The sequence below is a fragment of the Macadamia integrifolia genome, unplaced genomic scaffold, assembly GCF_013358625.1.
Source record: "Macadamia integrifolia cultivar HAES 741 unplaced genomic scaffold, SCU_Mint_v3 scaffold_110A, whole genome shotgun sequence".
NCBI lineage: Eukaryota > Viridiplantae > Streptophyta > Magnoliopsida > Proteales > Proteaceae > Macadamia > Macadamia integrifolia.
The window spans coordinates 241,566-256,830 of record NW_024870616.1 but is presented as its reverse complement, the minus strand read 5'-3'; the positions used below and the strand labels follow the sequence as shown (position 1 = coordinate 256,830).

General features: G+C 37.6%; 2 protein-coding genes across 2 annotated transcripts; both read left to right on the top strand.

Moving 5' to 3' along the window:
* The first annotated feature begins 1,003 nt into the window (after window positions 1-1,003).
* On the top strand, window positions 1,004-3,501 carry LOC122070799 (probable polyol transporter 6). The gene is made up of 2 exons (XM_042635027.1): window positions 1,004-1,210; window positions 1,984-3,501. The coding sequence occupies exons 1-2, from the start codon at window positions 1,105-1,107 to the stop codon at window positions 3,366-3,368; spliced, it is 1,491 nt and encodes a 496-aa protein (XP_042490961.1). The 5' UTR covers window positions 1,004-1,104; the 3' UTR covers window positions 3,369-3,501.
* Window positions 3,502-7,544: 4,043 nt separating this feature from the next.
* On the top strand, window positions 7,545-9,733 carry LOC122070797. Its single transcript, XM_042635024.1, has 3 exons — window positions 7,545-8,014; window positions 8,095-8,439; window positions 9,162-9,733. The coding sequence occupies exons 1-3, from the start codon at window positions 7,688-7,690 to the stop codon at window positions 9,642-9,644; spliced, it is 1,155 nt and encodes a 384-aa protein (XP_042490958.1). The 5' UTR covers window positions 7,545-7,687; the 3' UTR covers window positions 9,645-9,733.
* The last annotated feature ends 5,532 nt before the right edge of the window (window positions 9,734-15,265 follow it).

Sequence of the window (15,265 nt, the reverse complement as noted above, 5' to 3'; positions counted from 1 at the left end):
TGAATGTAATGGGCAAAGATTTCCTCTATGGCTCTATCCATGGTCAACGTTTGTCCATCACTTTGATCTCATAATTATTACTTTTTGTCTTCACCTATGATGTAAGAGAAATTTGTTCAAGGATGGGTATCGAGAACAAATGAAAAAGATATATCTAACAATACCAACCTTTCTACCCACAAATATTGCCTTGCCATTCCATGGATCTAAACAGCTCTTTATACTATTGTTGGAGTAATAATATCAATTTACTATTTTAAGAAAAATTAAAAGAATAAAGAGAGAAAAAAAAACGTTAAGATATGAATGTAAACTGAAAATTTGGATTTTTAACTATCCGTTTATATTTTTAACTTGTGTAATCCGAACTCTCATCTCCCAATAAAAATCCATTTTTATAAGTTATCTTAGCTCTTTTCCTTATTTTCTAAAATTTAAGTAAACTTTAAAAACCCTTAAAGTCATTTATTGATTATGTAATTAGACCGAATAATTATTTTTTAGATAATTCAAATTCAGATCCGGATACCTTTTAACTGGATATATACCCTTAATCGATATAGATGCGAACTGAATTCAGATTTTTCGACTATCCATTTACATCCCAATGGTGGGTGAAGAGATTCTATGAGTGAAGGAATCTCCAAAGTTTATTATTCCATTAAAAAAAAAAAAACTGTCCTTATCCATCCAATAAAAAGAATGACGTGGCAGATGTGGCTCACTTCATCAGTGTCTATAGGGGCTTTCCAAATACCTAGTTTGATTCTCTTCCTCCTATTAATAGGTTTAAATTTGTCAATATCTTACTTACTTGGCCGGCTTAGTCTATCACAATATTCATAGTTTCCCTAAAACAATGGTTTGGTCAACGAGTTGATCGGGAAATTCCAGTCTACAGCTTTTGAAACAGCCCTCTTTTAACTTTTGTGGGTTTATAAATAGAACAGCATTGCACGCAATTTATATATTTATATATTAGATAGATATGGAGTGAGATGAGTTAACCACCACAACCCCGGAAAGAGAGAGAGAAGAGAGAGAAGAGAGAGAGAGAGCTGAGAGTGTGGAAAGACAATACAGAAGGGAAGAAGAAGGAGGCTGATGGCTGCCATGGAAGGTGAGGGTGAGAAGGAACATCCAAAGCTGAACAAGTACACACTTGGATGCGCTATAGTGGCTTCATTGATCTCCATTATATTTGGTTATGGTGAGTCTCTGATCTCTCTCTCTCTCTCTCTCTCTACACTGGGATTGAGTTTCTTAAGATTTTTCAGAGATAGTTTCTCATCCTCAACGAAAACCCTAACAACACGAGAAATTAACGCCAAACTGTTATCATCTATCAGAAAAAATTTATTTAACGTGTCAAGTTTCTCGTAATCTTAGCAAAACTCCTTTCAAACAAACCAGTGAACTGAACATGCTTTTTGTTTTTACTGTTTATTGATAATGAAAGTTTTATATCCAAAGCAACTCCTCCATTAGATGTTCTAGTTGGATCTTTAGCTCTTTCCTATCTTCACTCTTGCGCCAGGTCACCTTTTACGTGCGACGATTGGGACCTGCTCTTATATAAAAGATACGAATCTCATGAGAAATCAACCCCATAAACTAACTTATAAGACGAGAAAACCTAAAACCACTTTAACTCACATCAAATCCGGCCATTTGATTATAAAAAAAAAACTTAAAAATGAATTAACTGCTCGTACGATCACCTGATCAAATCAGCATCTAACATCTGTTCTTTTTATTTCAAGTATGATTCTTTTTATTCTTATATTTGACCGAAGGAATGATAAGTGTTGGATACTGACCTAGATAACCAGGTGATAGTACAACAAATCCTATCTCAAAAAACTTTGTATCTATCTAAAGATACACTTCTTATTTGTTTTTTGGGACAATCTAATTTTGATTTAATTTAATATATTTATTTGTTTATTCATCCAAGAATTAAAATATAATTTTCTGCTACAGACACGGGTGTCATGAGTGGAGCTAACATCTTCATAAAAGAAGATCTGAAACTGAACGATACCCAGATCGAAATCCTTGCAGGGATCCTAAACTTATGTGCTCTAATAGGTTCAGCCCTTGCTGGGAAAACCTCAGATGTGATAGGTCGACGTTACACAATCGTTGTAGCCTCTCTCATCTTCATGGTAGGTGCAATCCTAATGGGCTACTCCCCTAACTTCGCAGTCCTCATGACCGGCCGTTGCACCGCCGGTATCGGTGTCGGTTTCGCTCTCATGATTGCCCCGGTGTATTCAACCGAGATATCATCCTCTGCACACCGAGGAGCCCTTTCTTCTCTCCCAGAGCTTTGCATTAGTCTTGGCATCTTACTAGGTTACATCTCTAATTACGGCTTTTCGAAATTGCCATTGAGGATTGGGTGGCGTATGATGCTCGGCGTCGCCGCCATTCCATCGATCGGATTAGCATTGGGAATCCTTAAATTGCCGGAATCTCCAAGGTGGTTGGTAATGCAAGGCCGTCTTAAGGATGCTAAGGAGGTGTTATTAGTGGTTTCTGATACAAAAGGAGAAGCACAATCTAGGTTTATCGACATTAAGGCAGCCGCCGGGATCGACGAGAACTGTACTGAAAATGTAGTGAATCCACCTAACCAGACAGCCACCGGTGCCGGTGTCTGGAAAGAACTATTCATTAGGCCAACACCGGCGGTTCGCCGGATATTACTAGCTGCTTGTGGGATCCATTTCTTCCAGCACCTTACAGGTATTGAAGCTGTGGTTTTGTATAGTCCAAGAATCTTCAAGAAAGCTGGGATTGTGGATAAGCAGAAGCTCTTGCTTGCAACAGTTGGGGTTGGGATTACAAAGGCAATCTTCATCTTAACTGCTACTTGCTTCCTAGACAGGTTTGGAAGGAGAAGAATGATGTTGATTAGTGTTAGTGGAGTAACCACAGCACTAGCAGTATTAGGGTTTTGTTTGACCATGGTGGATCATTCCAAAAAGGAGCTCTTTTGGGCTCTTTGTTTAAGTATTATTTCTACATATATATATGTGGCTTTCTTCTCAATTGGGCTTGGACCAATCACATGGGTTTATACATCTGAGATATTCCCATTGAGACTTAGGGCTCAAGGAGCTAGCATTGGTGTAGCTATTAATAGAGCTATGAATGCTGCAGTTTCTATGAGCTTTATATCAATCTATCAAGCTATAACTATTGGTGGAGCTTTCTTTATGTTTGCTGGTTTTGCATTTTTCGCTGGATTGTTCTTTTACTTCTTTCTTCCTGAGACTAAGGGAAAGGCTTTGGAAGAGATTGAAATGTTGTTTACCAGAAATTCTGAAGCTAAACATAGAACTACAGAAGTGAGTGTGTAGATTCAACTTTTATGAGATAAAGAGGTAGTGTTGAATAGAGGGGTTGTATTGTGTTCTGAAGATTGAATATGGTTTTTTTTTCATTCTTTTCTTTCTTTCTCCACTCACGTATACTATTTTCTCTTTGCATAGAAAAGAACTCCATTTCTTTCTTTCTCCACTCACGTATACTATTTTCTCTTTGCATAGAAAAGAACTCCAGCAATAACAATTGTCTAGCATAGTTGATGAACTGTGGTGGGCAAAAAGTCCATGCTCTCCACATGATCTTGAATTTGAGTCTCCTGTATGTTATTTACTTCCTCTCTCTACCTATAAAAAAAAATTAAAAAATCTAACAATCCAGCTGAACTCCACTCAATTACAAGTGTTCAATGGGTTATGTTGATTTTTATTTGTATTTATTTAAAAAAAAAAAATTTTGTGTGTGTGTGTACAAGAAATATACATTTAATTCACCACCCCTAAACTCGGCAAACCCCACATGCCCAAAGCAAGAGAGTCCAATGTTAAAGGAATTTATCTTAAAAGGGATAATTTGGGTGGCAATCATACTTCTTTGAACTCCCTAACAACCCAGGCTCTTTAGAAGAATAATTAATTCTTTTACCTTAGAAAGTATTTCTATACCTGGACCTATTCTGATTAAAGAATGTCCTGGCTGATAACTTGCTTCTCTTTATTGTTTAAAAATATTGCCAGCTATTGGTTCTGATCATGATCGGATTTTTTTTTTGGGGAGAAACTCTACCTAATAGAGCCTTAAAAAAAAAAAGCTGGCCAGTTGAAGTTGTTTATTACACAAATGGAATAATATTGTTTTTGGCTATATGGATGCACGAAAAAAATTCTTTATTTGCTCATCATCTTTCACCTGATAAAAAAAGAGGCAATAGGGGTGTCAATTCCATGCCAACTAAGCCCGACCGTTTGAAGCTTAATTTGATTCAATCTGATTAATAAACGTGTCAGATTTAAGCCCTGCTCAGATATAATCGGTTGTTCCTGATAAGAGTGTAATACCTATAAAATTTCCATATCGGGACTAGCTAATTAAGAGCCCAACGAAGCCCGATTGCTGACACCCCTTGTTCAGTGTACTCTTGACTTCCACCATCATGAAGTATGAAGTAAAGGTTTTTAAGGTAATTTGATGCCTTTAACTTCTAAGATTTTTAAGGCCGTATAATTCTCATTTTATTGGTATTTCCATCTTTTAGAGACAATTTTAGGCATGACCTATTTAAAGTTAAATATCCCAGTAGCCCATCTAAGGCCCATATAGCCCAATTAAAGCCCAAGCCTGCCCGACCGATTATAGACAATACCTTGACTACCCAACTTAGGCCCGATTAAGTAAACAAATGAAATTGTTCCACCCTGTACCTGTCGAAGGAGCCCAACAAGTTGACACCCTTATTAGTGATTCTTAAAATACTGAAGAGCTGTTTTGGTTTCAAAAGTTGAGACGCAATAATGTTAGAGATGGGGATAGGAATGCTTGATACTATCATTCTATGGTTGGCTCGTCGAAATATTTGGAAACATAGGATTCTAGTTGCTTATGATTGTGATGAAAGAGTTTGATAATACGAATGATATTGCTCAAACATTTGTTAATCAGTTGGGGGCTATGTATAACATTCTAATCCTTTAGATTCCACTTTTATTGAATTTTATTTTCCCTGTCAATCAGTTGATGATAATCTGTCTCTTATCTCTTCCTAATGAAAATAAGATTAAATCTATTGTTTTTAGTTATGATGGATTTCAAGCTATTTTTATCAAATGTGTTGGGATTTGATAAAACATGATCTGATGTATTTTGTGAAGGACTTTTTTTCACAAATCAGTATCTTCCATTTAGTATTAAACATATTCTCATTACTCTTGTTCCTAAGAAGATTAACCTAGAATCAATTGAAATTGGTATGAGCCGTAAACTCGGACGTCTTAAGTTTGACTCCCACTAGGCACACCTTGGGCCACTCACATGGGAGTGTTTAATGCTCTTCACTGCTTTCAGTGAAAGTTGAATGGTTCTCATTCAACCCCATATGACCCGATTCATGCTGTTGTGGGGTTAGCATGGGCCCGCGAGACTAGTCAGGCCAAAGGCCTGGATACCCATTGTTAGGAAAAAAAAGAAAAACCTAGAATTGATTGAAGATTTTCGTCCTATAAGCCTACGCAATGTTTCTTATTCAATTATTACAAAAATATTGGTGAATCATCGTAAATTTATTTCAATAGATAGGTACCTACTTCTCAAGAATGGACAGATAACTAATAATATAGATATTGCTCAAGAATATTTATTATTTAAACTCATAAAGAGAAACAACAGGGTTATATGGCTATCAAATTGGATATATCAAAAGCCTATGAAAGGCTTGAATGGTTTGATTAAAACAACCTTTAAATTCTTAGGGTTTGGTTCTAAATAATGTGATTTGATTGGGCATTTGGTCTTTTTTGTCTCCTAATATATTAAACTAGAAGAAAATTGTTTTGGGAATGTTGATCATTCTCGAGGTATATATTAGATAGGGTTGTCCTTTATGTCCTTATATTTTTATAATGGCTATGGAGGGTCTTTCTAGGCTTTTATAGATTTATTGTGGTTATTACATGTTTTAAGGTATTGAGGTTGCAAAAAGAACTCCTGAAATTTCACAGTTGTTTTTAAGAATAAAAACTAATAATTAATGCTTTGATCATTCGATCAATTTTAGATCTTTTATCTGACTTATTTGGCCAACAAATAAATTTTAGTAGGTGTGGTGTATATATAAGTAGGAATGTATCCACTGAAGATAAAAGGTATCTTCCCACCTTTTTGGTATTAAAATGATGGGTTTTGATGCTATTTATTTGGGTACTAATCTTTTTATCACTCGATGAAAATAAGAAATTTAAATAATGAAAACAAACAAATAAATATACGTAGTATTATCCTCCTCAAAAATAGAGCTACACGTAACCTGATCTAGACTAACCTTTCTTGCTAGAATTATATCCCTAAGAAATAAAAGCATTAGTTTGTACAGGAACATTAATAACCTTAAAATTGTCCATCAACCATATATAAAATATGGAAAAATTCCAGGCTTTCTTGTAGTATTATCAAGTTACGTTTAAGTCTTTTGGTGAGAAGGATAACTAGATTGGTGTTAGACTCCGTTGATTAGGGTTGCCAATCTAGGCTCACACCAGCAAGCTTGATTGAGCCTAATCCGTTGAACCTGAAACAACACAACCCATTTAATAAACGTGTCGGGCTGAATCCTAACCTAATTATAAATGGTTGTTCTCGATGCATGGGATCGATCGACTTATAACTCTACTAGCCCGACACATTTAAAGTCAATTTATAACCCAATTAGAGCTTGTTTAGAGATAAACATCTCATTAGCCATTTTAAAGCCTATTTAACCTTATTATTGGTAGCCTGATTAAAGGCCAGAATCCGACCAATCATTTGTAAATGAGATCATGCCTGACCTATAATGAAGCCGGATTAGGCCCAACGAACTAGCCCAAGCTGACCAATTGACACCCATAATGTTGATCCCGATATTGATTCGAATGTGGATCAACTAAATCAGGCTGGATCGGGCCAGACTTTCAGTGTCTGGTCCTCTACTCAGATACTGATTGCAAATGGCTTATATATAGATTCGTTAAATGATACACCAATCTCTCTAGATTGGGCTATGATCTCCATTGTTGCAGATATAAAGATCCTTACCTTAGTTTCTTTTATATGTGTGTGTGTGTGTGTGTGAGAGAGAGAGAGAGAGAGAGAGAGAGAGAGAGAGAGAGATGATGATGTTGGTGGGCAAATCTGTTTGCGACCATTATTTTCTCAGCCACCAATCAGCATTGATTTTTTCAAATTTATTTACAAAAAATTTGGTGGAAAGTTGGTGGATGCCTGGCAATAAGAAAATAACAAGTGGCACTTTCAGAAAATTTGAAATTGATATGATTCTAATGACTTCCTGGTCAAAGATTTTGCCAGCAAAGAACAATGCCCCAAAAACAGCAAGTCACGAAGAGCCCTCACGACCCCTAAACACAAGGGGAGCCTTAGGCAAAAGATTGGTCAACTTGCTCTCCACCTTGAGCCGTTCCCCATGCCCCCCGGCCCAAAACCACAAGGCCGCCTGCTCCTCCCCTTCCCCCCCCAACACCATTAGAATACCTTACACACAACGGGAAGGTAGCCTTTTCCCAAGGCTCTTCCTTCCTTCTTCTTCCCTGTTCTCTCTTTCTCTCTCTTCTTCTTCTTCTCTCTCCAACCATTTCCACATATTATGAGGAAACTGTGCCCAAATTTCGACCGTGAGGATGGCCTCGAGACCGTTCTAGAGGTACCCATCCCAGAAGAGATGTTTACCTGCATGAGCATGGGCGGCAACAATAACACCACCCCCACCACCACCAACAACAATGCCCTCCGGTGGCAGAACATGCGCACCTGGATGAAATCCCAATGTGCAGATAAGTTAGCCTCTGCCCCTGCCCTCTCCGGCCGCAACGCCGACCTTCAGTTTCTCCTCAATGTTGTTGGTTCCCCTCTTATCCCTCTCCAAGTTCAACATGACTCCACCATCATTCATCCCATTAAAGATTGTTCCATTGTAAGTAATGAAATGATTGATTTATGTGTCTATCTTTCTTTTCAAATTCAAAAATTTTAATTAATTAATTTTTCTGATAGGAAGCTTCCACAGCCAAATATATCGTTCAGCAATACATTGCGGCGACTGGAGGATTATCAGCATTGAATGCCGTCCACAGCATGTATGCCATTGGACAGGTGAAGATGACCTCTTCGGAATTCCACCTGAGTGAAGGCGACGAGAGCGTTAAGGCTAGAGGCAATGCTGAGATTGGCGGCTTTGTTCTTTGGCAAAAGAACCCAGATTTGTGGTACCTAGAGCTGGTGGTTTCCGGCTGCAAGGTTAGTGCCGGCAGCGACGGCAAGGTTGCTTGGAGGCAATACGCCGCCCAACAATCACACGCCTCTAAGGGTCCCCCAAGACCCTTGCGCCGCTTTGTACAGGTTAGTTTTTTTGTATTTGCAGCTCATAAATTATGTGGTTTGAAGATTGATGAATTTGTTAGGACTCGGTTAGAACTCATCCTAAGAAGCTAGCCATTAAGGATATGATGCTCAAGTACATATAAGTCTCTAAGGGAAGTCAAAAGTTGGCCTTTGCCAACCGAAATTGATATGAACTTCTTGGATCATGTTTGAGATGGGTTCCGCAACAACAAACCCATATTGATAAAACACCTAAACAATTAACTCAAACGTATAGAACCCGATAAGAAATCAACACCAACCCAAAATTCATTAATATGTATGAACATATTTACGTGGCAAACCCATAGCAAATCGTTAAGAAATTGGATCCGACTCCTCTCATGAGAGCCCATCGTCCATAGCTACTTGGGCGGGTGCCACGTGTTCAGGCGGTGATCCAAAGGTTATTAGTGCCTCGTTTTCCATGCCTTTGTCAGTGTCTCGTTCTCCGTGCTTTCTCTCAAAACGTTGGATCATCGCCTAAGCACATGGCACTAGCCAAAGTAGCTATGGGGCGGCCTGGGCGATGGACGCTCAGGAGAAGAGTCGAATCCTAAGAAATTGAACTATCAAAATCAATATACCCAATTGGAGAAACCAAATCAAAATCAGTCCAATCTAACTGATGTGAGATTATTACTTCTACCGTCCGCGTAGAATACCAATAGAACTAACTGAATTTTTGCTTAATTGTGAAGGGGTTGGACCCAAGATCAACCGCGAACTTGTTTTCGGATGCGGTATGCATAGGAGAGAAGATCATCAACAAGGAGGACTGCTTCATATTGAAACTAGAGGCAAGTGCATCAACACTCAGGGCTAGAAACACAAACAATTTTGAGAACATCCACCACACAATATGGGGATACTTCAGCCAAAGAACTGGGCTTCTCATTAAGTTTGAAGACTCACATTTACTAAGCATGAAGAAGGGAAGAGGAGATGATAGTATCTTTTGGGAGACAAGCATGGAATCAGTGATTGAGGATTACAGATACATTGATGGCCTCAATATTGCTCACAGTGGAAGAACAGTTGTCACTCTTTTTAGATATGGAGAGGGTTCTACCAATCATAAGAGAAAGATGGAGGAGACATGGACAATTGAAGAGGTTGATTTTAATATCTGTGGACTTACCATGGATTCTTTTCTACCTCCTGCAGATCTTAAGAGGGAATAATAAAGGTTGTGAGAAAGTCATTTAATTTAAAATTGAATGAAAGTGAGTGAAACCTTAGGAGCTTAAGAGAGAAAAAAAAAAAAAAAAAAAAAAAAGAAATTGTATATACCTTTTATGTAACTGAATTGGACAACTCATTTTGTTACTTAATGAAATTAACAACAAACTTTCCCCTCCTTACTCTTAGTTTATTGGGAAGAAGAACGCTACCTGGCCGCATGGCCCTACACCAGCATTGGGGCCAATGAGGGGGCATGCAGGGGTATCAACTGGAGGTGGGTGTTTTTTGTTTCATAGGGGTGGGGCGGTCATTTCCCCCCCCCCCCCCTTCTAATATGTGTTTGGGCAGAAGGGCCATGCAACTAGGTAGCATTCTTTTTCCTTAATTTATGGGAAGTGGTTCTCTTTCCGGAAACACGACCTACAACAACACTCCCTATGCAAAGAGGCACACAAAGATGTCTCTCTCCTCCCCAATACAATTGGTAAAGATGTATTTTCCCTTGGGGAGTAGAGAGATGGACATAAAGAGCACTGGCATAAGCCACGCTCCCCAATGTAATTCTTTTTTCATTTTAAAAAGAATGTTACCTCGTTGTGTGGTTTTTACAACCTGAAATAGGAGCCCACAAAATTACGAGCCCTCCCTCTAATGAATTCAAGAATCATATCTATAGTAATGCTCCAATACTTTCATTGGCCCTAGGCACTGGTGCTAGGACCATACGACCAGGTAACGATCTCTTGCCCATTTATTTATTTAGAAAATTTTGATTCACTGAGCTCATCGAGGAGCAGGCCTGTAAATCTGGGCCTGGCTTAATGATCTATCAATGGCATTTATTCTAAATTTTTTCTTATCAATGATGAGGATTTAGGCCAAAGACTAGCTCAGTAACCTAACTCAAGCCCAAGTCTGGTAACACTGAGCACTCCTAAAAGCCCATTAGTTTAGGATGGCCCATAGTCAATCTTTTTGTCATGTAATTGAAATACGTGGAATGTATCATACAAATATGTATATAAAAGACCCACTTTGTTGCCACATAACTCCATTCAATTAAAATTTTTCTTCTCGATGCTGGACTCAATTCAACTCAACTCAACTCGACCATGTCTTATTATGTATGTCTTTTATATTATTTTTTTTCTGTCTTTTTTTTTTTTTTTTCTTTTAATGCAAACCCTTGAAGGAAAAATTATTAAATCTCAGTAGGAAAAAAAAAAAACTGATTTACAAAAGATAAGAGATCCACAGGAAAGGAGGACTCCCAAAATCCCGGACGAGGGTTATTCAATGCTCATTTCGCCTATGAAGGGGTGAAATGTCATAAATGCCTCACCCCTATAGTCAGATTCGAAAGGGCATTCCCCTTCCTCATTCCCTCAAAACTGCACTCAAGCGTAAGAAGAAACCCTCTCCAGAAAAAAGAAAATTAAGAATATCAACTCAATGAAGAAGCAACAGGAGACTTGGATCCTACTCTTCAATGAATCCTATCCAACACAAAATTTGGAAATATATATATATATATATATATATAGAGAGAGAGAGAGAGAGAGAGAGAGAGAGAGAGAGAGAGATTAACAACACATTGTGCATGTTTGGTCCGTTGTAGGTCTACTCATTTTTCTTAGTTTTCACCTTCCCTCCAGGACTATGGTGATAATGAAGATTGACTATAATGACAAGCAACATGTATGAATAACAAAGACAATTCCAGAAGGACAAACTTTGAAAGGGATTGATGGGTTTAGAAAGTTAAAGCAACCAGAAAAGAGAGAGAGTTCATAATCATCTATACCCACATTGGATTCCATCAGATATATGAATCAAGAATCAAAATATTTAATATAGTATTGATTCACATTTTGTTATCCCATGAACAGTAAGATCTCATGAAGAGATCATCACGTGGGGAGAAAGATTCAAACAATAATGTAATAATACTTTCATTCACATGGGCTTCATAACCATACCTACCATGAGAGAGATTGAATGAACATAGACATGATCTTCAATCAAATTATATTTTTAAACTTTGAAGTTACAGCTTCCAACCATTTCCCTAAATATACAAGATTGTAAAATGAAAGCATGTATCATACATTGAACCTCCAACAAAGACTTTAAGGAGAGACCCAATATAAAGTGACTAATTGTTCAATGCTGAGTGCCACTTGGCAGTCCAAGTGACACATACAACAAACAAAATGATGGATTTTCCTTTCTCAGTTGTGACATATATGATTTCCCTTTCCACCCACATGATTTTCCAAAAGGTATTCAGGCAGTGACAAATCCAACTCTCATTGTACACGTTTTATGTTTGTGAAAAAGCCCAAGTGAAGTGGGAGTTGGGTTTGAGGGATATTGGTGGCCCAGAATGCTTTTCTTTCCTCCTTTTCAGATTCCATAACTTATAAAGGACTCTGGCCATCATGAGCCGATTAATGGGTGACCACATGATAATAACTTCACATTCAAACCATATCTTCTCCATTGTAGAATGGAAACAGATAGTAGGTCCCTGCCCTTGGCCTTGGCCTTGACGAAAAAAAGAGTGCTTGGCCAACCTTGGGACACGTACCTCCTTGGCAAAGGCGTGGTATTAATATATTAAGAAAATTAAAAACAGAAGCCTAAAAGGCAGCTCGCCTTTTACACCCATACACTCTCGAAGGGGTGGGCGTGGGGGGTGGGGGGATGGTTTACGTTCAGCCCCTCATGAAAGATAGGAATCTTATCCGCGTTGAGGCTTCTTTTAGAACTCCCATTGGCCTTTGCATTGGTGTAAGAGTCAAGTTTCATTTTAGATTATTCTCTTTCTAAAAAACATATCTTGAAACCATCAACACCTGAATGGCAATAACAAAAGTTAACTTGTTTGAGTTTTATTTTTATTTTTATTTATTTAATTTTTTTTTTTTAAGACTCACTAGATAGATAAAGACCCAACAAGTGATCTTTCTTAAATTTACACTAGAGCCCAACTACCTAACCACTCGTTATTGAAGTAGAAGATCATCTCCAAAATTGGCTATGTTTGGAAGGTGAACTGAACAATCAGTATAAGTGTCCAACATGAAAGAAGTTTTAAGATGTGAAGCAAACGTCTAACAGGCAAGGTTTTGGGCCTTTAGACATAAGGTGGGTACCACTCATCTAAATTTAGACACGTATTTTAAACTTTTTGACAAGAGTGAGAGAATGGTAGTGTCAAATTTTTAATAGATAATTTACAATGCCACCCCCTAGAGAATACCATAATTATAAGAACACGCCTTCTATTTCACCAAATTAGACTCTGACCTCCTACTGTCAGTCACTATTAAGGAATATACCTTCTTTGTTGATGTCAGCAATTATATATTATTTTAAATACCAAAATACCCTTATAAAATATGAAGTACCAAAAATACCCTTGCAATAATTTAATATTTCTTTCACCCAAATCGTAATTGTTGGACCATCGGCAATCGTTCAAAGCAGTGGTAGCCAGCGGCATCTCATTGAACTTAGGAACTGTGTGTTGCATATCCGATGAGTCACTTCCATCTCTAGCGACTTTTCCATCACTGTGAGAAAGGAGAAAGGAAAGAGGAAGACGAAGCAATTGCTTCTATGTTGGATCAAAAGCAGCGAAAGTCACCGAAGCTTGAACGACACGACGCACTCAAGAACATCAAGTACGATCCCTTCAATTTGTCTTCTTACTCATTTGCTTCATCATTCTCTGATTCTCTAAATTTTTGGCCCTGAAGATTTTGTGGGTATTTCTGCAGATGCTTGGGAGTTGAGTAAATCTCGGCATTCCTCTATTGTACTCCCTGCATCTCGATTATGGAAAATTGATAGTCCAACTAACCAAGAGGAGAAGAGGTGGATCACAAGGATGAGTATTAGTAAGACAATGCCGTAAGACAGGGAAGAAAGGAAGAAGGGAAGAAGGGAAGAAGGATAAAATCATCATTTTTAAGTCTCATTTAACAGTGATTAACGGTAGGGGGTCTGAGTTTAATTTGGTGAAACAGAGGGGGTGATCTTATAATTGTGGCATTCTTCAGGGGGAGACGTTGTAAATTACCCAATTTTAATCCAACCAGCAAAATACTATCAAATTGAATCGATCAAAGCTTATTGGATTGGTTTTGGACTAGAGTATTGCGAAACTAATATGAAAGGCAGGAATCTCATCCGTGTTGAAGCTTCTTCTAGAGCTCCCATTGGCCTTTGCACTGGTGTAGAAGTCACATTGCCTTTTAGGTAATTCTCTTTCTAAACAAATATCTTGGAACCATCAAGACTTGAATGGCAATGACAAAAGTTAACTAGTTTGATCTTCTTCTTCTTCTTCTTCTTTTTCTTCTTTTTTTTTCTTTTGAGACTCTCACTAGACAGATAAAGATCCAACAAGTGATTTTTCTTGGATTTATATTAGAGCCCAACTACCTAGCTACTCGTTACTAAAGTAAAAGATCATCTCCAAACTGGCTATGTTCAGAAGGTGAACTGAACAATCAGTATAAGTGTCCAACATGAAAGAATTAAGAAGTGTCCAACATGAAAGAAGTTTTAAGATGTGAAGCAAATGCCTAATAGGCACGGTTTTGGGCCTTTAGACATAAGGTGGGTTCCACTCACGTATTTTAAATTTTTTTGACAAGAGTGACAGAATGGCAACGTCAAAATTTTAATCCAACCAGCAAAATGGTATCGAATTGAATCGATCGAAGCTTATTAGATTGGTTTTGGACTAATGTATTGCAAAACAAATATGAATTGCATTAAAATTGACTGATTCAAACATGGAAATCAAAATCGGATTGAAACCAATATGAGTCATTAAAAAAAATTATGTTTTTCTCACCATAATTATATATAGGGTGAGTGTTTCGTGTCCAAAGGCTGATGTAGCTTACGTCGACAAAATAAAAATTATACTAAAATCGTATCAAATCAATACAAAATTATTATTGAAATATAAGAATTTTTTCAACATCATGTGAATTTGATATCTACTCTTAACATATTATACCGTATCAAATATTGTACCAATTGACACCCTTAGAAAAGAGACTAATTTAGAAATTTCAAAGCTCGTGCCCTAACGTTTGAAAAACTTGTTGCGACCAATCCAAGATTTTCGTCACTTGGACTTATCGTCAAGGCCACTATCTTTGAATTGAAGGGTTTCATCACTTTTTCCAGACTCCTCTCCCATTTGGGGAAGGCCTTATCTGTTCTTCTCCTTTATTGGTTTTCAAACTTTGAATCAGGAATTATATACACCATGTGAAGTGCAGGTGTGCCAAGCAATCAGGAGAATTGAAGTCAAAATGGTTGAAGCCAAACTGATCAACTTAACCAAAATTTGAGTCTATCTCTATCTGAAACACAATAGTTGAATAATTTAGGAAGAAAACAAGGCTGCAAATGAACCGCACACTAAGAAATAGGGTTGCTTGTTGGTATCTTTTAAGGTGTCAAATAATTTAGGCATAAAAATATATGAACGGTTGTACATGGTGCATGGTCATATACTAAATTGTTGAACGGATACGATCATGTACGATACATGATTTTTCACTTCACCCAACAATTTGGTGCACTTACTACG